Source organism: Pneumocystis carinii (genome assembly GCF_001477545.1).
Source record: "Pneumocystis carinii B80 chromosome Unknown supercont1.7, whole genome shotgun sequence".
Taxonomy (NCBI): domain Eukaryota; kingdom Fungi; phylum Ascomycota; class Pneumocystomycetes; order Pneumocystales; family Pneumocystaceae; genus Pneumocystis; species Pneumocystis carinii.
Genome location: NW_017264719.1, coordinates 377,433 through 395,838, shown reverse-complemented (window position 1 = coordinate 395,838; position 18,406 = coordinate 377,433). Strand labels below are relative to the sequence as shown.

Here is an 18,406-nt window from a genome sequence, read left to right as displayed (position 1 = left end):
TTACTTGAGAAAATTATACAGAAACGTACTTGATCAATGAGGGACGAGGTGAACTATGGGTATAACCTATAGATATTTCTTGTATCAGTCAATTTTTAATAAAATACTGGGTTCTACCAAGCCATATAAGAAAAGGAAGATATCCATAGTGGATTAGGGTTTTTCCTAGGTTAAAAAGCTTAACTAATTTCTAGCAAGACGTTTTAGAAAGTAATAAGACAAGCAGAACAGGATATACTTCTTTTATCTCCTCTGAAAAATCCATTATTCGGTTGTCGGTGCAAAAAATAGCACAGGGCTGAAAAATCTGGTTAAACAGGGCAAAAAAGAGAAGAATAAGGGTAATAACAGTGATATAATGAATATAAGACGCATATAATACGCATATAATACGCATATAGAGGATATAATATAGGTTGTTTTTATACATTAAAATTGCTGCAAAACCATATATAATATACATATATTTATACATATACTGGGTATACAAGACTAATATACAAGTAAATTATCTATTAAAGACTGGATCGAGTGTTTTCAAGTGCTGCAAGTGCAGGTTTTATACAAGGCTTTTTAGTATTATGTTTTTTTTTTGAAAAAAAATTCATAAAAATAGGCTGGACAATTAACAGTTTGGCTTTTTATATGTGCTTTTCTTAGATTCTTTATTTTTTCAGATTCAAACAAAAAAAAATTAACATCCAATCTTCATAAGCAGGTTGGTTTTATTTATTATAGGAATTTTATTTAATATCATAATTTCAGTCAAAAAATAAGCCTTCTATGCTTAGAACATCATTTCCTCCTGGAATTTCTCATACACTTTTAAAATTATATGGAAATATAGAAACACACACTTCTGAATCATTGGATTGGTTTAATGTGCTTATTGCACAGGCTATTGTTATGTTTAGGAATGATCATGGCTTTAAAGAAGCTCTTTTAGTTTATATGAGTGATATTCTGAATGGTACAAATAAGCCAAATTTTTTAGTATATATTTAAGATGAAAAATAAGTCAAATAATTATTTATTTAGGGTCATGTTAAAGTAATTGATATGAATTTGGGTGAAGAGTTTCCGATCTGTAGTAATTGTCGAATTGCTCCGTGTTCCAACAATCCAGAACGTTTTGTTTGTTCTTTTTTTCCTATTTTTAAGTGCTAAAAAATATCTAGAATGCTATCATGGACGTTAATCTTGTTGATGAAATTACACTTGGTATTGAAACGCAATTTTTGTTGAATTATCCGAAATATGAATTTGCTGTTTTACCTATTGAACTTTCACTTTCAATTATGCGATTTTCTGGCACAGTATGTATTTTGGAATATAAATTTTCAGGTGTTAAAATATATTAGCTTTCTATTTCTCTTATGCCATGCGAGAAACAGCTAAATGCATCTGATATTGCTGCATTTGTTTTTTCTTTTTCTCCTGATTTTCAATTGGACATAAATGTACATTCATTAGTTGGTGCTCGGTCAAAATTGCAGGATATTCCTAAGATTTCACAATTTTTGGACTTTCGTATTAGAAATTGGTTTATAAAAAATTGTGTAGAACCTCATTTTCAATGTATAAATATTCCAAGTATTTGGTCAGCAACAAATGAACATTTGAGCTCTACGTGAAGTTTTTATTATAAATCTACATTATTCTTTCTTTCAAATAAGTTATGCGTTCAGAAATACTTGTTGATGAGTAGAAACTATACTGCGGTTTGTTTGCACAATAATATATTTATTTTAAATATTATACAAAAGTATTTATTGGGATTTCAATAATATTGTACTATTAAGAAATGAAAATCGTACTGATATATTGTTTTCATGTTGTTTATTACAATTATATAATTTTGTTTAGATTTCTAACTTTTTCGAATATTTCTTTAATATATTTATCTTTTATGACAGGGTTTAATGCATCTGAAAGATTTGATATTTCATAATAATACTAGAAAAATTAGAAATTTCATCAATTTTATAAAAATGTGTATACTCTTCGTGCAATTTCTTTAAACAGTCCTTTAGCCCACCAAAGTTGCCATACTGTCTGGTTATCTAATGTTTTATTTTTCTCAATACCATTACTTTTTTTTTGTGAAACTTTAGCACGGTCAAATAATTTTGGAAATTTTTCAAAAATTGTAACAAAAACAGCTTCTCGCTTCATGTATACTTCATCATAGGCTTTTCGATAATTCGACAAACTTCCTGGTTCATTATGAGAGATTTCCATATTTATACGATCTTTAATTTGAACAGGTGTGGAATTTACTTTATTCAAGGCTATCTTCATTAATTCCCAGGTAAAACTTCTGCCAATATATTCAACGTCTGCATCCAAAATTATCCATTCTATAATTGATACTGAATCAATGATAGAATAATTCAAAAATTTATTAATTAGAGTTGTTCCAATTGTTGGTTGATCTTTCCAAAATTTAATAATAATATCAATAGTTTGCCGGCGTGTTTTTTCATTTGCATTGCAGCGTGCTTGCAATCCTGGCAAATTACGCTCAATAGTATTCAAAGCATGAGAGAAAGATTTTGCTCCTAAATGTAAAACACATTGTACTAAAGCTTTAAGAGCCTCATATGGAGGATCATTTTCATTGTTTTCAATAGCTGTTTTTTCAATAATTTCTAATGCAACATCTGTTTCTGATTGCTCTGTATTTACTTTCATTGTTTCAAGTAAAGTTCCTACTTCTGCGTAATATTTAGAATCTAAAAATATTAAATTATAATTCAATTATGAAAAATAGTAAAGTTACTTGGTAATTCATAATCAAAATAAGGATTAGAAGGTTCCTCGGGTAATAATATATGATATGCTTCAGGAAGTGATTCTTTAATTTTGGAATAGTAACTTAGACAGAGTTCTTTTTCTATCGTTTCTGCTATAAATGTTCTTTTAGGGTGCATTAAATCAAGTTCAAGACTAGATGTCCTAAAAATAGTTTATAAATATTCAAATAATTTTATTTTTTACCATTCATCCCATTTCCAGCTAAAATTAAAATTACTTAAATGATGAGAAAACCATGTCCAAAATCTAAAAGAAATTTCAGGATCAAGGCGTGGAAGTGTCTGGTATATATATCTAATCATATATCCTAAAGATGGTGCTATTTTTTTCGGAATTAATTTACAAAGTTCTATTAAAAGAGAATGATAATATATAGGTGGTTGAAGTGGTTTGGGCAATCGAAATAATCGTCCAAATATTGTTTCCAAAATAATCTCTTCAGATTTCCATTCCGTAAGTGTATCCATTGTGTCATTTATTTCACTAGAAAATGTTTCAGAAGCAAATAGATTGGGTGCAAAATAAAAAGATAAATCTGCCAGAAAACGTGCAGCTTCTTTTCGATTAAATTCCATAATATCAATAATATCACCAACAAGATCCTTTATAACTGAACTTGCTATAGTTTGAAATGATAAATTTATCTATATATATATGAATATGTGATATTACTTTTACCAAAAAATAGTTCATACTTGATCTGGTTGGCCAAAAATACGAAAATGTGATTCAGGAAAATAAAATCTCCCTGCATTATCAAAAGTTTTCGGAAAAACTATTGCTGGTAATGCAAATTTAGGCGTATTTGCTAATTGTATTTCAAATTTCAACCATGGTCGCAGAAATATGTTTGCATCGTATTTCCCGTTTTTCATATATTGAACTTGATTCCATAATTCCTCAAGAATCTACCAATGTTAACATCCTTTTTCTCACTAAATTAATACTACTTCTACATCTTGAGATGCTTCGTCTTCTATAAATGGTTGTAACAATGAAAGATCAACTGAGCGATACTTCATATATGCTTCAACACGATCTACATACGAAAAAAGTGTATCAAATCCACATGAAACTTCCGTTGACCGTGCTATTACATATGGAACTGTAATAAGAAAAACATACGCCAGTTCATCCGCATGAAACTATTTAATTAATATATATATATATGTATGTATGTATGAACTATTATGCCTACTTTGGTATTAAAATCTCCTTTTTCTGACATATCTTTAGATACTTCAGAAATACGCTGTGTCAATCCATCTAGTATATTTAATACTCCATCTCCATCAATAATCGATGTCGCATAAACAAGAAATCGAAGAATTAACTTAAATTTTCTCCATTCACCTCCATCAAGAAATGCTTGCGCTGCCGTTGCCATAAATTCTACTGTATATTTCCCTATTGATGCCTCTTTTGTCGATGCAAGAGAAATAACTGTCGCTAAAAATGGGATTTTCATAGGAAGTTCAATAATACTATCGCAATTAATTTAACCCCCAATAAATACGGTTTCTAACTGATCTCTGAATGTGCTTAGAATCCCATTATGCAGCGTTTCATCCTCAAAATCAATAATCAACATTTGCGCAACTGATTCAATGTTTTCCCCCAAAATCAACCCAATTAAATCACTTCTTTCAATATAGATCATATACTCACTGGATCCCCAAGTGTTAGAATATATTTCTTCATCCGATTAAGCTGTATTTCTGTCGTACCATACTGTATATGTTTATAACTTTCTTCATAGCTCCAGTCGTCTAAAAAGATCGGGAAAAAAAGCTTATATATAAAATATACGTACCTCTATATCTTTTTCTGCTTGTAAACGTTGAACTGCGGTCATATCTGTCCATTTTTAAGCAAAATGCGTGTCTTTAAAGCACCTGCGTAAATTTATGTAGTTGTAGAGAGGTTGGCCGAGGTGAAAAGTGTGCGGGGAGGTTTCTATAGAAACCAGGGGAAACGGACCAATTAGGGTACACGCGTGTGTTCGTAACGTAGGTGACGATGGGGTTAGGGTTTGCGCCGGGCTAGGGTTAGATGTAGATTAGGGTTGTGTATGTATTAGGGTTACGTATTAGGGTTAGGATTTAGATGTCAATGTTGTGGGTTAGGGTTAGGGGTTAGGGTCATTCGATAGGGTTGTTAGGGTCAGGGTTAGGGTTATTGGGTTGCGTGAGTTATATTAAGAGAAAGGGTGAATAATTGAGAAAGTTATAGATTAAAAAGATTAATAAATAATAAAATAATTTTCAAGAGATATTTATTTATTTATTTATAATTATCCTCCATGTAATGTGCTGATAAAAGTAATTTCATCTTTAGGTTGAAGTATATAATACTTTTCATCATTTAATTCCCAATCTTCATTATTTATAAGAACAAGAATACCAGGACGTCTGATAGTAATAAATATATTAAAAAAGTAGATAAATACTTACACAGTATCATCTTTAATGAAAAAGTTTTTTCGAGCATCATTCATGAGGTTTTCAGATAAAAATTGTATCAAATAAGCAATGTTAGGAGGGTTACCTTTTAAAGCAGGATCGGATAGTAATATTTGAATATGATGAGTATTTTTGTTACCAAATAGGGTCTGTAACCCTCCTCTAATATAGTGATTAGTTGAAAAAAAAGATTTAAAAATAAAGTACGAAAATTGAACTGTAATATCCAAAATATCATCCATTAAGATAGAAAAGTGTCCAGATGTATTTAGTTTTAAGCAAAATAAGTATAAAAAAATTAAAAATTAAAAATAACGATATCGACTTTTAATATCGAAGTAAATAAAGATACCAAGGAAAAACTATGATAGCGATATTAATAACATCTAATAAAATACGATCCAGCGTCTTAGATAAAGATTCGTGTGATTTATTTTTGTATTTATTTGCACGAGTCGTAAGATTTTGTAGATCCTTTTCTACAAATAAATATTGATATATACATACAATAGAAATTGTCACAATGAATGTAATTAGATATAAAGAAAAGATGTAGTATTGTCTAGGTAGAAGACATGTTTTTGTTTGAAAAGTTTGATTTCCAGTTTTTTTGAGTGATGGATTGTATAATGAAACGAGTTGTACACCAGGCTGACTAATACCCTATATATAAAAAGAATATATTAGTTGTTTTTAAATTTAATATATAAAATACCATAGCCATAGAGAAACTTTTAATACTTCTTTCAATAATTGTTACTCCATATTTTGCTATTGTTTGTTTGACTTCACAAAAGTCATGATCATCACCAGAAAATACAGCAATTGGCCGTACAGTTTCAAGAACATGAGTAGAAATGCTAGATAAAATAACGTTTTGATATTGATATCCACGTTCTAGCTTAATAGATGTATTTTTTTCTCGTTGAGGTCCACAAGGAGTGTTTGCTGGGCGAAATAATGGAACATGTGACAATAAAATACGAGGAAAATCCTGATCATCTTGATACATTAAAATGATCATTTTTTACTGTTTTAATAGATACTTACATGTATTTTCTAAATCATTCAGTAATTGTTTTGTATATTGAGAAACTTGTGTGTTAATCGTATTTGACAGACTAATTGTATCCAAAAGTACAAATGTATGATTTCCTAATGTATATAAAGAACTAGATTCTCCAAAATATGCTCGAAAACGATTCAATCGTTTAAGTGTCACTCCATCTGAGAATCCTATATCATGGTTTCCTGGAAGTGTAGATATAACTTTAACACCTGGAGGTTGAAAAAATACATCATCAAATCGTTTATATTCTTTAATCCAACTATTCTTTTTTACATTTTTTTTTTATATATATAGACCGTTTACCTTTCCATTTCTAAATCTCTACCTCCATCTAATAAATCTCCAAGAAATATAAGAGATTCCGGATGCAATTGATTATTTAAATATTTCCAATTCCTTTTCATATATTTATCTGTATAAAAATTCGTAAACGTCGTTAATATAAAACTTCTATTATATGTATGTTTATCCACAAGTTGTGGGTCTCCAATTAAAGCAACATGATACGGATTTGCTCCCTCCTCCTGACCGCATAAACATGTTATTCATCTTCCCCATATATTATACCCATTTTTCCCATAATGACCACGAACACCGGGAAATCATTTGCTTAAATATATTCACTTCTCCGTACCATAGAATAATAAACCAGAGAAAAATAATAGACATTCTAAGCTTAGAAAAATGCCTTTTTTTCTTGTATATAACTACTATTATTTCCTTTAATTTTCTCATGAAATCTTGTTCAAAAAATTCCGGAGAAAAAGCAATTCTTTTATTCCAAAGTATTCCATTCATATTTTATGATTATTATGTATATAAATCCTTATTTTTTAGAGGATTGGCTGTAAATAAAGTGCTCGGATATTCTAAAATAGTTGAAAGGCTGACACTGTTGACAGTGGTTTCTATGGTAACGGGTTGCTAGTGGCCGACGACAGGATTTTTGGGAGGTGAGGATGGAGGCCAGTTTATGGCCAGTATTGCTTAGTATAGGATGCAATACAACACCAAATTGCTCGGACTGGAGTAGATATTCAGGTATTGTTGCTTTTGGAGCGGAAAAAAACGTGGTTTTATACGATCCATTGGTAAGTTTTTTTAAAAAAGATAAAAATTGCTAATAAAAGGATAAAAGCAGCGAAATTGCCATGGAATTATTGAGATTATGAAAGGACATACGGGTTTTGTTACGGTGGTTCGTTTTTTTAGGGGTTTTTTTGGTGAAAAAGAAGGTATTATTTCAGGATCAACCGATTCGAGTGTGAGGATATGGAGGAGAGGAGAAAAATATGTATAAACATTGTCTGAAAGGAGTATTTTAATGATTTTAAGAGTGAATGTGTTTATACGATTTCATGTTGTACGGGATCTGTTCATATTATTGGGGTACATGGATGCTATGTTGGTATAGGAACAGCAGATGGGTTTATATCAATATGGAAAATTGGTGAAAATGATACAGGAAATTTGGTTGTTGAGAAGATACAAGAGATGAAAAGTGTTAATATGCTTCCTTTGTCTATGTGTTTTTATGAATTGCCAGAATCATTGAATATGATACTTGCAGTAGCAGGATCTTCGAATTTTATTGATATATATGTTTCTTGTAGAGTAGAAAGAGGCCATGTTTTCACATATAAATCGTCAATTGAAGGGCATCGTGATTGGATTAGGGGCTTGGATATTACAGTTGAAGAGAAAACAGGTGATTTACTTCTTGCAAGTGCAAGTCAGGACAAACATGCTAAAATTTGGAGAATAACTCGTAAATTTGTGGGAGGAAATGAGAAAGAAAATAATTCTACATCTAAAAATCATGATGAGTTGTAGATTTTATCTATGGAAATCTTATTATTAATATGAAATAGTGATTTTGATCTATTTCAAATGAATAAAATCATGAGTTTTTCGCTAGAAGAGGATAAAACGCATGAGTATCTTGTTTCTGTATTATCTAATAATACAATTGTTTATTAATTTTAGATATTCTATATCTTTTGATGCATTATTGGTAGGTCATGATGATTGGGTATTTACATGTTTATGGCATCCATGTCTATTTTTTTTATCTAAATGCATATCTTTCTTACTATTCTAGATGGTGAATTAAAGTTATTAACTGCATCTGCAGATACTTCATTAATTATATGGCATCTTGATCATCACTCAGGAATCTGTATTTCTTCATCTCGTATTGGAGAAATGGGTTCTTTAAAGGGTGTTAGTACTGCTTCTGGAGGTTTTGGTGGGTTTTGTGGAGGTCTATGGGGGCCCAATGGCAAAAGTATTGCATGTTGGTGTAAAAGTGGAGGATGGAAGATATTTTCAAATATAGAAGACAATTGGGTTCAAAGATTATCCATTACTGGACATACAAAGCCTGTAAAAAGCATATCATGGAGTCCAGGTGGTGAATTTTTTGTTTCATCTAGGTTCATATCATTAAATATAAATATTTAATTTTTATTCTTTTAGTTTGGATCAAACAACTAGGCTTTTTTCTCCATGGATTCGCTCAGATGAAGATGGGAATTTGGTGGAAACATGGCATGAAATTTCAAGGCCACAGATCCATGGTTATGATATAAATTCTGTTTGCATGCTTGATAAATGGAAATTAGTTGCTGGTGCTGATGAAAAGGTTATTAGAATCTTTAATCCTGTTAAGAATGTTGCATCTTTGATTTCTAAACTCTCTAATTTAAGTTTTGATAAGGAAATTGTAAGTAATTTACATAAATATTAGAAATTTGTTAATTTATATAGGAAAAACTTTCTGATGTGGCCAATGTACCCTTACTTGGCTTATCTAATAAAGCAGTGGACCTCACAAATGAGGTTCCTAATGATTTAGAGGATTTCTCTGATAATAAAGATCAATTGAATGATTTAAAAGATGGAATTTCTAAAAACTATGTTGGTTTAGAAATTCCTCCCTTTGAAGACTATCTTCAAAGATATACACTTTGGCCAGAGATTGAGAAACTATATGGTCATGGATATGAAATTATATCTGTGGCATCTAGTCATGATAAAACTTTAATTGCTACTACATGTAAAGCAACTACATCAGAACATGCAGTTCTTCGTTTATTTGATACGTCTACATGGCAAGAGATTTTACCTCCATTAGCAGCACATAGTTTAACTGTAACACGAGTGAAATTCTCTAATGATGATAAATATATATTAAGTGTTGGAAGAGATAGGAAGTTTGCATTATTTTATAGAACAGATGAAAAGAATGTTTATAAATTAATAGAGGCAAGGACTGCACATTCAAGAATTATATGGGATTGTTGTTGGGCACCTGATATAGTAGGATATGTATTTGTAACAGCATCAAGAGATAAAACTCTGAAGATATGGAAATTTGAAACAGAAGAAATGAAATGTGAATGCATTACTATTTTAAAGCTTTCACATGCTGTTACATCTGCAGATATTTGTCCTTATATGATAAATGATTCGTAAAAGTGCACATTTTTATTATATATATTTATTTTATATAGATGTTTTTTGGCTATTGGTATGGAAAATGGGCTTATTGTTATTTTAAAATCCAATGGAAAAGACATTTCTCAATGGGAAAAATCATTTAACATTAATGAACAGTATGTTTTGTATTTATAAAGAAATTCTAATTTATTTAGATTATTACCTGGAGGGTTTATATCTCAGATTCAATGGCGTCCTTATTTGAAATCAAATATACATTATTTTGGGGTTGCCAGTGAAGATCATTCAGTAAGAGTATATGGAATTAAATTTTAACTTTATTTATTATCATTTAATGCATAAAATATATTGAATCATTTAGTATATTCTTCTTATTTTTAGGTATTATACTATTTAATTATTACAGCTTTTAAAAATATAATTATTAAAATAAATTTATTGAATATTGCAAAGTTAAGTTTTCTTTTCTAGTTATAACTTAAATATTTTGGATATATTTATATGGATTTGTAAAAATAGAGATTATTTATCAAAAAATATTATTTAAAAAAGAATGAGCTTTTATACCTCTTTAATTAATAAACTTTAAATTATTCATTACAGTTATAAACAATCTAAATTGTCAACTTTAATAAAAATAATACATTTAACGATTGCTGTTTTAAAATTATAATAAAACACCCCTCTATCTGACATGCATTCACAGGAAAAACATAAATATCAAAATATTACCTCCCAAAATTTGAAAGTGGAGGAGGCGGTGGAACAACAGGATATGAATTCATCATAGGAAGAACACCTGTCGCTGGAGGTTGTTGTACTAAAAAAAACATTTATTTCAAGCAAAAAAAAAAACAAAAGAATAAATACCATATCCTTGTGAAACATTCCCTGGATAATTTTGATAAAGATAACCCATAGGTTGTTGAGGAAATCCCGCTGGGTTTTGTGGAAATCCTGCTGGATTTTGAGGAACTTGTCCAGTATATCCAATAGGAGCTTGACCTGTAAACCCAGAAGGAAGTGCTGGCATTGGTGTAGGTTGTAAATTAACATTATTTTTGCGAGCTTGAGATGCAAGTAATCGTTCTGCTTGGTCACCATGACGTTCACCTTTTCCATCCTTCTTAAAAGCATAACCAACAGTAATAGACTTGTTCATAAGAAATTGATTATTCATTCCTTCTATAGCTGCATCCGCTGCTTCAAATGAATCAAAAGAAATAAAGCCAAAACATTTAGATTGTCCACTATCATCACGTGCAATCTATTGATTAATAAATAAAATACATAGCACTTAACCCTTACCTTCGGTGGTGCTACTAACATTCCAAAGATACTAAAAGTATCATAAAGGACCTTTTCATTGACTAAAGGATCCAGATTTCCAACAAATAATTCTGCTCCTATTTCAATAGTATTTTTTTTATCTGCACTTGCCTTTTATATTCATCAATTATTTTACATTAATTTTAATCAAAAATAATACTTTATTTACACGTATAGGTTTTCCATAAAGCTTAATTTGATTCATAATACGGCATGCATATTCCGCATCTTCTATCGTTAAAAACTCACAAAATCCAAAACCTTGATGCGTCTGACTAACCCTATCCTAAATCTTATTAATTTGATGTCATTTCCTATGTATAAAGTGCGAATATTTACTTTTGGTAAATGGACATTAACAACTGGTCCGCATTGGAGAAAAAGCTCCCATAAAATCGCATCTGTGGTTCTCTCGTCCAAATTACCAACTAGATACGTATAAATATATTATTTTATAGTCTTTTAAGCAGGTTTATTTCACCATATATTGTAGCTTCTTGATTACGCTCATCTGTCTTATTAGTGGCCATTTTTTGGTCGTTTAAAGCCGGAAAAAAACCCAGAAAAAGATAATTTTACTTAGAAAAACATAAAAATATTAAAATAATGCTATAAAATGGTTAATTCTGCCGTTTTTTTCTTATAATTTAGTCAATAATTTATTTATAATTTTTTTTGACGTTGAAAGGTCTGTCGCTGAGATTTATTAGAAAATTATGGGTATATTTGTTGAGTGGAGTAGATATGAAGAGAATTAAATGGAAATATATGAATTATTTAATATTTTAATAAGTTATTGTTATATTTGATATTTTATGTATTTTTTTTATTTTTTTTTTCTTTTTTTATTGGATAAAAATATAATAATTTATATTTAATTTTGTTAAAAGATAATAGTTAAATAGAAGTATTGTATTTTTATTTAGTATTAGTGTATTCTGGATAGTTTTTATGAATGAATGATGAATATTTTAAGAAAAAGATATTTTGCGTAGATATTTATAATGAAATTAGAATTTTTAGTGATAGTTTAGAAAAATAAAGTCAATGGATAAATTATGATTTACATGTATTAATTTCTTTGTTATTATGTGGATTTTTGTTGTAATTATGTTTTTTATTTTAAATATTTTTATATTTTTTGTTTTTTAATGAATTGGTAGTAAAATATTTAAGGTTATGTTTTTATGGTTTTGTTTAAAATTCTTTAATTTTTATTGGGATTTATATATTTTTTAAATATAAAGAAATTTATTGTATTATTTTTTCTTGAATTTTTTAAATAGTTAATATATTACACTTTATATTGTGGAAGTTTATATAAAATCATGAATAATCTATAGATTCAATAGAGTAGAGTATATAGAGTAGAGTATATAAAGTAGAGTATATAAATTATATAGATTCTATAGACTATATACAATTTATAGACTATATTAATCTAATTCATCCTACTGCTTCATATTCATCCTGCTGCTACACATTTTTCCTACTACTATAAAACGTTTATAAAGCTTCTCTTTATCTTGATTTCTAAATAATAAAATCTAACTCTACATCTTTATATACCTTAAAATTTATTTTTATTCTTCTTTATTAACACAAATAATAAATAATATAAATAATATAAATAATAAATAATATAAATAATAAATAATAAATTATAATTAACTTCTTTCATTCAATAAATTTCTTTATCCTTTCATTTATCTTCTTAATTATCATTGATTGATTAATTTTTCATCCAATCATCAAATAAATCTTGTAAAATATATAAATCATCTATTACTTATCTAAAAAAAAAAATAAAAATAACCCATAATTTAGACTTAAATTCTACTAATAATACATCTAATAACTTTATAATAAAAAAACAATAAATATACTATCAAAATACTAAACAAAACTTTTATTAAATCTTAAAAAATACATCTACATAAAATAAATAAAATAACCCATAATATTTCTGTTTGTTTGATAATCTAATCATATTTTTCTCTTTTACCTGTTTTATACTATCTTAACTTATATATCGTTGCGATCTCCCGTAAACCATCTGGCTTAAGCTATGGCAGATCTTTTGATAGGTCCTATTCGTGAGGGAAACCGTGGAGGTCATGGCCTTTTCCGCTGGGAAAATGTTAAAGAAGATAAATACCGTGAAAACTATTTGGGTCATTCACTTCGTGCACCAGTTGGACGTTGGCAGAAGGGTCGGGATCTTACTTGGTATACAAAAAATAAAAAAGAAGCTCCTACACCTTCTTTATCTGCCAGAGATGAAGAAATAAGGCTAATAAAACAAGCGGAAAAAGATGCACTTGCAGAAGCATTGTAAAACTATGTTTATTTATATCAGATATTCTGATTATTTAATAGAGGGTTTAAGGTTGAGAAAAATACTGAATCAAATGAAATATCACAAGATATTGCGAATGCAATACAGCGTACAGAGAGAGAATATGAAGATAGTGTGGTAGACGCTGCTATTAAGGCGGCAGATACCGTCCAAGGGATTGGGTTTCAAACGTATATATAGAGAAGTTTTATATTTCACGTGACAGTCACGTGACTGATAGAATAGGACGACTAGACATCATATAGAACAGAGGAAAGAGAAGCAAAATGTATTAGATACAAGAAGACGTAAGCAAAATGAACATTTATATATGACTCGCCGAGAAGAAATATCGGAATTACCGGGAAGACGAAGAAATTATGAAGATAATATAAGATCACGTCATCAATCTCGATATCGTAGTCGTTCTCCATGCCGAGATCGTAGTCGTTATAGTGGACGTAATCGACGTAATTAGGAAAAATCGATTGGTACAGGTATTCTTGTTTCGGTACAAATATAAGCACTGGGTATGATTTTTATGATTTGATTTTTTGGTAAATTTAGAAATGGAATTTCCTGTATAAATATAAGAAATGACAAAATTGAAGAATGTTTTACGTCAGTTGCGGTATTCATAAAATAAGCGTATAAAAGTTTAATAACACTAATGTGTGCAATGATGAGAATATCGTTACTTTCTTTCTCAATTTCGAAAATAACAGGTTCAAGTCGATGTCTTAAATCATGCATACTCTATAAGAATCGGTTTATGCAATATAATATATATGTATATACTTCACCACGAGGAAAACGATGAGTGTATGGATTTTCTTGATAACATCGAATTTCTAAAGGATATTTTTCTTTTATTTCCTCTAGTGTCATATCTTCAACCATACCCAAATTAATTTGTCGCAATTGTGGTCGTTGGTATATCATATATCCATTATTTCGCAAAAGATCTGCAATATAACATATTTTATCATCAATGGGCGTCCAGATCTACAAGGTTTAGTCAGAATTTATGGATATAATAATTTAACCATTAAATCTTTTATTCCTTTGCTTTTATCAGAAATTAACTGGTTTTGAGATGTTTCTCGATGTTTTAATAATATATTTACAAGTGCTGTTGCATACTCGTATTTTTTTTGATCTGAAAAATCGTCTTTTTTGAAATTAGAATCATTTAAAGAATTGCAAGCCTTGTTTTATTTAGTTTAAAAGAAATATTATATCAATATTACCCTAGCAAAATAGATAACTCTTGGCTTTATATGTAAATTCATCAAATAAAATATGATTCGTGACTAAAATATTGTGAATGCAACGTATTTGAATTACTTTATTTACATGTAAATACCCAATATTTGCATTATTGATTATCAGTTTTTGGTTTATATTTATGATCTATATATATATATATTATTAAATGTTATAAAATAAATGATATTTACTTTAATATAACTTAAATCATGTTCCACAATTGTTTCATAAAATGGTATTTTGTTGTTAATACGTTGAAGATAATCTTTAACTGCATCATCTGGTTTCCATCCAGCATACTTAAAATTAATAAGAAAAAATATATAATAAAAGAATTATTACATCTGGTGATGATATTTTTAAATTCCTAACATTTTCCTCAATTATATCTGGATCATCACACAGTGATTCTATAAAAAGTGGCTAATTTACTTTTATTAATAATCATTAATATAAAATATACATACTTGAATATTTTTTTCTGTAAAAAAAGCAGCTAATCCTCGGCGATCTGAGATTCTAAGATTAACTGCATCATAAATAGCAATTTGTCCCCCTTCTGAATCAAAAAACTTCATTATATCTAATTTGCAACATGAAAGCACTGAATTACGAAATTCTTTAGTTTTTTCAGATGCTAATTAAGATCAATTACTTCCAAATACTTCTTTATACAATTATACGGTTTATATGGAAATAATCTTCTGGTAAAACCTCTCCTTTCTTCAAATTTTTTCGTCTATAGTCTCCCAAATGAAAAACTTGAGTTTTCACCCCAAGCCTGATCATTTAAGTCCCATTTAAACATAAAATATAATATATCCATTCAATACCATCTTAAATATCTACAAATTGATACTGAAAGATGTGTTTTTCCACGAGCTGGAAGTCCAACTATAAAAAATACTAAATTTCTTCATTATATCTAACAATTATATATTCTACCCATAACAATTGCTATTTTTCCTCCATGAAAGAATCTTAAATATAACAATTAGCTTAGTTTCTTTTAAAAGTCTTTGATTTATCATTGGATCATTCTTACTTCTCTGTTTGTGCTATATATGATGGCACTGCAACTCCAAATTCCATATTTTTACTCATTTCCTTTAATTTTATACACCCAAACTACTCTACTTCCTTAAAATAAATAGAATTCTTCTTATATTTACTCATATTACTTCTACTAAAGGATTTTATAATTATTAATTATCTAAAAATCTATTTTTTATTAAAATTCCTGGGAAAAAAAACATTTCTATATATACATTCTTTATTAAACTATTTTTTCAATATAATTATTGAAAATTGTTCTATTTCTATGATTTTTTTTAAATAATCTCTTGAATTATTATTATAGGTTGGTTATGATAAATATCCTACGTTATCTTCGACCTTAAAAATTAATATTTAAACGTAAGAAAATATAATAAGAAGGGCCTTTCTGGCCCTTTAACAGCATTATAAAGGATTAAATAACATCTTAAGGCTTATAATATAAATATTTTTTAGGAAAAAAAAGCGGTTAAAAATAAGCTATTTTAACTAAGTTAATTAAAATTATTTAAAAATGGAAGAAAAAAGCTGGTATAGCCCTCTTCTCCCAATTGCAGAGTATATTAGAAGTAATTTTAATGCTTTTCGTGATATCCGTGCATCTTTGGGTCTTTCTAGCCCGGGAACAGTTGAATATTTGTCAAAAGAAGTTCAACAAGATGTATTATTAACTCGGATGATGTTTAGTGGAGCAAGAGCAGATTTAGGAAAAGTATTTTCATGTAAAGATAATGGTACATTTCAAATTACACATTCATTTTTCATGGGAACACAACTTTTTCCTCCATATAGTTTTGGAACCGTTTTTGGGACGAAAAAAGTAATTTATGATATTTATACATAACTATTTATGCTGAGGATGATGTTAGTTTACTGCTACGGGAAATATGGATTCAGATGGACAATTGTCGATGAGATTAAATTATCAGTGGACACCTAGTATGGCGTCTAAGATTCAGATGCAGGTAAAAAACATGTATAGATGATGGATAATACTTACAAAATAGTTAACACCTATTTCAGGACAATCAGTTGCTCAATTTGAGCATGATTATCAGGGTCCAGATACAAGTATTAATGTAAAATATATGAATCCGTCATTTTTAGATAGCGGATTAACAGGGATTATTGTTGCTAATTTTCTTCAAACAATTACACCAAAATTGGCATTGGGTATTGAATGTGTTCTTCAGAAACCTCCTATGGCAGCAGGACCTGAAGATGCTATGTTAAGTTATGTTGGACGTTATGTTGAAAAAGATTGGATCGCAACAGCACAAATAGCAACTCAGGGTATTTATTCTTTTACTTATTGGCGACGATTATCACCAAAAGTTCAAGTGGGAACTGAATGTCAACTTGTAACTGCATCACCTGATATGACACCTCTCGGTGTTAAAAAAGAAGGGATTACTGCAATTGGTGCAAAATATGAATTTATGAATAGTGTTTTTCGTGGACAAATAGATACAACAGGTAAAGTTTCTTGTTTATTAGAAAGGCGTTTGGCAAATACATTAATGTTTACATTTTCTGGAGAGCTCGACCATTCTAAAAGTTCTATTAATGTGGGTGTAGGCATTACGCTTGAAAATAATAATAATCGTGATGAATAAAAAAGAAAATTTTGATTTATTTAATAGATTTATGCATTTTTTTAAAAAAAAGTTACAAAGGCTATATATCTAAGTTGTAGCTCTCCCAAGTCTTCTGTAATACATAACCCTAACCCTTACATCATCCCTAACCTGATGTTAACCCTAACCCTGACGTTAACCCTCGACATACATCTAACCCTACTCGTACATACATGTTTGCCCCTAACCCCAAACACAACCCTAACCCTGAATTCGCCTAACTCTGAACTTACAAGGGTTACCCCGGTCAACCCTAACCCTCTACTTACAAGGGTAAACATAACCCCAACCCTAACCTATACCCTATATCCTAACCAACGTACACTATACCCTATATTCAACGACCTACACCCTAACCTATACCCTACTCCATCCTAACCCCGACCCAACCCTACACCAACCCTACACCAACCCTACTTCCCATCCCCTCTTGTTTTTAGGGTTTAGGTCTAAACCCTCAGGCGGGTCAGCGGTTGGTCGTTAAGAAAAGTAAAAACCACGGTTAACCAAACAAATTAACAAATACTCGATGGTCTAAAGAGATAAGATAATCGTCCTTTTATTACGAAAATTAGATTCTATTACTTATAAGATCTAAATTGAATTTAATAAGGCGCTTAAAAGGATCAAAATATTAAAAAATCCGTGTAAAATTACTTGGTAATAGTTTTTGGCAATAGAAATTATAAGGGCAAAAAATAAAGAGTTTTTAATAAGGAAAATACTTATAAGAACATCTTAGATTTTGAGGTTATTGAGGAGAAGGGATAGGGGTTGGTTTAGTAAAAAATACAAGTGCATATATGACGCGCATATAGTCTGGTATACAAGTGTGTATATAGTTAGTGCATACAGCTCGATATATATACAGCATATATTGGTTCTGCATATATAATTTAAGGATTTTTATATATTTTTATAAGGCATATACTGGATATTGGATACAAATAAGTTTTGGTGCATATAT

General features: G+C 29.3%; 10 protein-coding genes across 10 annotated transcripts; 4 read left to right on the top strand and 6 right to left on the bottom strand.

Moving 5' to 3' along the window:
• Window positions 1-690: 690 nt before the first annotated feature.
• On the top strand, window positions 691-1,678 carry T552_01805 (hypothetical protein). Its single transcript, XM_018370371.1, has 5 exons — window positions 691-718; window positions 766-993; window positions 1,039-1,134; window positions 1,179-1,316; window positions 1,362-1,678. The coding sequence occupies exons 2-5, from the start codon at window positions 784-786 to the stop codon at window positions 1,632-1,634; spliced, it is 717 nt and encodes a 238-aa protein (XP_018226088.1). The 5' UTR covers window positions 691-718; window positions 766-783; the 3' UTR covers window positions 1,635-1,678.
• A 124-nt stretch (window positions 1,679-1,802) lies between these two features.
• T552_01804 (hypothetical protein) lies at window positions 1,803-4,372 on the bottom strand. The gene is made up of 8 exons (XM_018370370.1): window positions 4,344-4,372; window positions 4,016-4,301; window positions 3,768-3,962; window positions 3,513-3,725; window positions 3,001-3,461; window positions 2,783-2,958; window positions 2,002-2,735; window positions 1,803-1,956 (listed from the first exon to the last, which is right to left on the bottom strand). The coding sequence occupies exons 2-8, from the start codon at window positions 4,283-4,285 to the stop codon at window positions 1,849-1,851; spliced, it is 2,157 nt and encodes a 718-aa protein (XP_018226087.1). The 5' UTR covers window positions 4,286-4,301; window positions 4,344-4,372; the 3' UTR covers window positions 1,803-1,848.
• Window positions 4,373-4,473: 101 nt separating this feature from the next.
• On the bottom strand, window positions 4,474-4,672 carry T552_01803 (hypothetical protein; the record flags this gene model as incomplete). The annotated part of the gene is made up of 2 exons (XM_018370369.1): window positions 4,474-4,586; window positions 4,627-4,672. The coding sequence occupies 2 exons, from the start codon at window positions 4,670-4,672 to the stop codon at window positions 4,474-4,476; spliced, it is 159 nt and encodes a 52-aa protein (XP_018226086.1).
• A 395-nt stretch (window positions 4,673-5,067) lies between these two features.
• Window positions 5,068-5,567, bottom strand: T552_01802 (hypothetical protein). The gene is made up of 3 exons (XM_018370368.1): window positions 5,487-5,567; window positions 5,271-5,441; window positions 5,068-5,228 (listed from the first exon to the last, which is right to left on the bottom strand). Exons 1-3 carry the CDS (start codon window positions 5,519-5,521, stop codon window positions 5,111-5,113), a joined length of 324 nt encoding a protein of 107 aa, XP_018226085.1. The 5' UTR covers window positions 5,522-5,567; the 3' UTR covers window positions 5,068-5,110.
• Window positions 5,561-7,192, bottom strand: T552_01801 (hypothetical protein). The gene is made up of 5 exons (XM_018370367.1): window positions 6,916-7,192; window positions 6,652-6,872; window positions 6,330-6,607; window positions 5,995-6,281; window positions 5,561-5,942 (listed from the first exon to the last, which is right to left on the bottom strand). The coding sequence occupies exons 1-5, from the start codon at window positions 7,144-7,146 to the stop codon at window positions 5,607-5,609; spliced, it is 1,353 nt and encodes a 450-aa protein (XP_018226084.1). The 5' UTR covers window positions 7,147-7,192; the 3' UTR covers window positions 5,561-5,606.
• Window positions 7,193-7,265: 73 nt separating this feature from the next.
• Window positions 7,266-10,169, top strand: T552_01800 (hypothetical protein). The gene is made up of 10 exons (XM_018370366.1): window positions 7,266-7,439; window positions 7,487-7,642; window positions 7,684-8,177; window positions 8,220-8,285; window positions 8,335-8,405; window positions 8,450-8,783; window positions 8,827-9,073; window positions 9,118-9,821; window positions 9,864-9,965; window positions 10,005-10,169. Exons 1-10 carry the CDS (start codon window positions 7,308-7,310, stop codon window positions 10,123-10,125), a joined length of 2,427 nt encoding a protein of 808 aa, XP_018226083.1. The 5' UTR covers window positions 7,266-7,307; the 3' UTR covers window positions 10,126-10,169.
• Window positions 10,170-10,493: 324 nt separating this feature from the next.
• On the bottom strand, window positions 10,494-11,715 carry T552_01799 (hypothetical protein). Its single transcript, XM_018370365.1, has 6 exons — window positions 11,621-11,715; window positions 11,479-11,567; window positions 11,300-11,425; window positions 11,119-11,250; window positions 10,681-11,077; window positions 10,494-10,630 (listed from the first exon to the last, which is right to left on the bottom strand). The coding sequence occupies exons 1-6, from the start codon at window positions 11,667-11,669 to the stop codon at window positions 10,539-10,541; spliced, it is 885 nt and encodes a 294-aa protein (XP_018226082.1). The 5' UTR covers window positions 11,670-11,715; the 3' UTR covers window positions 10,494-10,538.
• Window positions 11,716-13,207: 1,492 nt separating this feature from the next.
• T552_01798 (hypothetical protein) lies at window positions 13,208-13,723 on the top strand (the record flags this gene model as incomplete). Its single annotated transcript, XM_018370364.1, has 2 exons — window positions 13,208-13,473; window positions 13,519-13,723. 2 exons carry the CDS (start codon window positions 13,208-13,210, stop codon window positions 13,676-13,678), a joined length of 426 nt encoding a protein of 141 aa, XP_018226081.1. The 3' UTR covers window positions 13,679-13,723.
• Window positions 13,724-13,905: 182 nt separating this feature from the next.
• T552_01797 (hypothetical protein) lies at window positions 13,906-15,893 on the bottom strand. The gene is made up of 13 exons (XM_018370363.1): window positions 15,792-15,893; window positions 15,692-15,726; window positions 15,580-15,640; window positions 15,430-15,527; window positions 15,214-15,383; window positions 15,089-15,169; window positions 14,938-15,045; window positions 14,834-14,890; window positions 14,728-14,790; window positions 14,524-14,685; window positions 14,276-14,482; window positions 14,099-14,233; window positions 13,906-14,056 (listed from the first exon to the last, which is right to left on the bottom strand). The coding sequence occupies exons 1-13, from the start codon at window positions 15,848-15,850 to the stop codon at window positions 13,952-13,954; spliced, it is 1,341 nt and encodes a 446-aa protein (XP_018226080.1). The 5' UTR covers window positions 15,851-15,893; the 3' UTR covers window positions 13,906-13,951.
• Window positions 15,894-16,270: 377 nt separating this feature from the next.
• On the top strand, window positions 16,271-17,464 carry T552_01796 (hypothetical protein). The gene is made up of 3 exons (XM_018370362.1): window positions 16,271-16,622; window positions 16,672-16,767; window positions 16,810-17,464. Exons 1-3 carry the CDS (start codon window positions 16,317-16,319, stop codon window positions 17,416-17,418), a joined length of 1,011 nt encoding a protein of 336 aa, XP_018226079.1. The 5' UTR covers window positions 16,271-16,316; the 3' UTR covers window positions 17,419-17,464.
• Window positions 17,465-18,406: the final 942 nt, after the last annotated feature.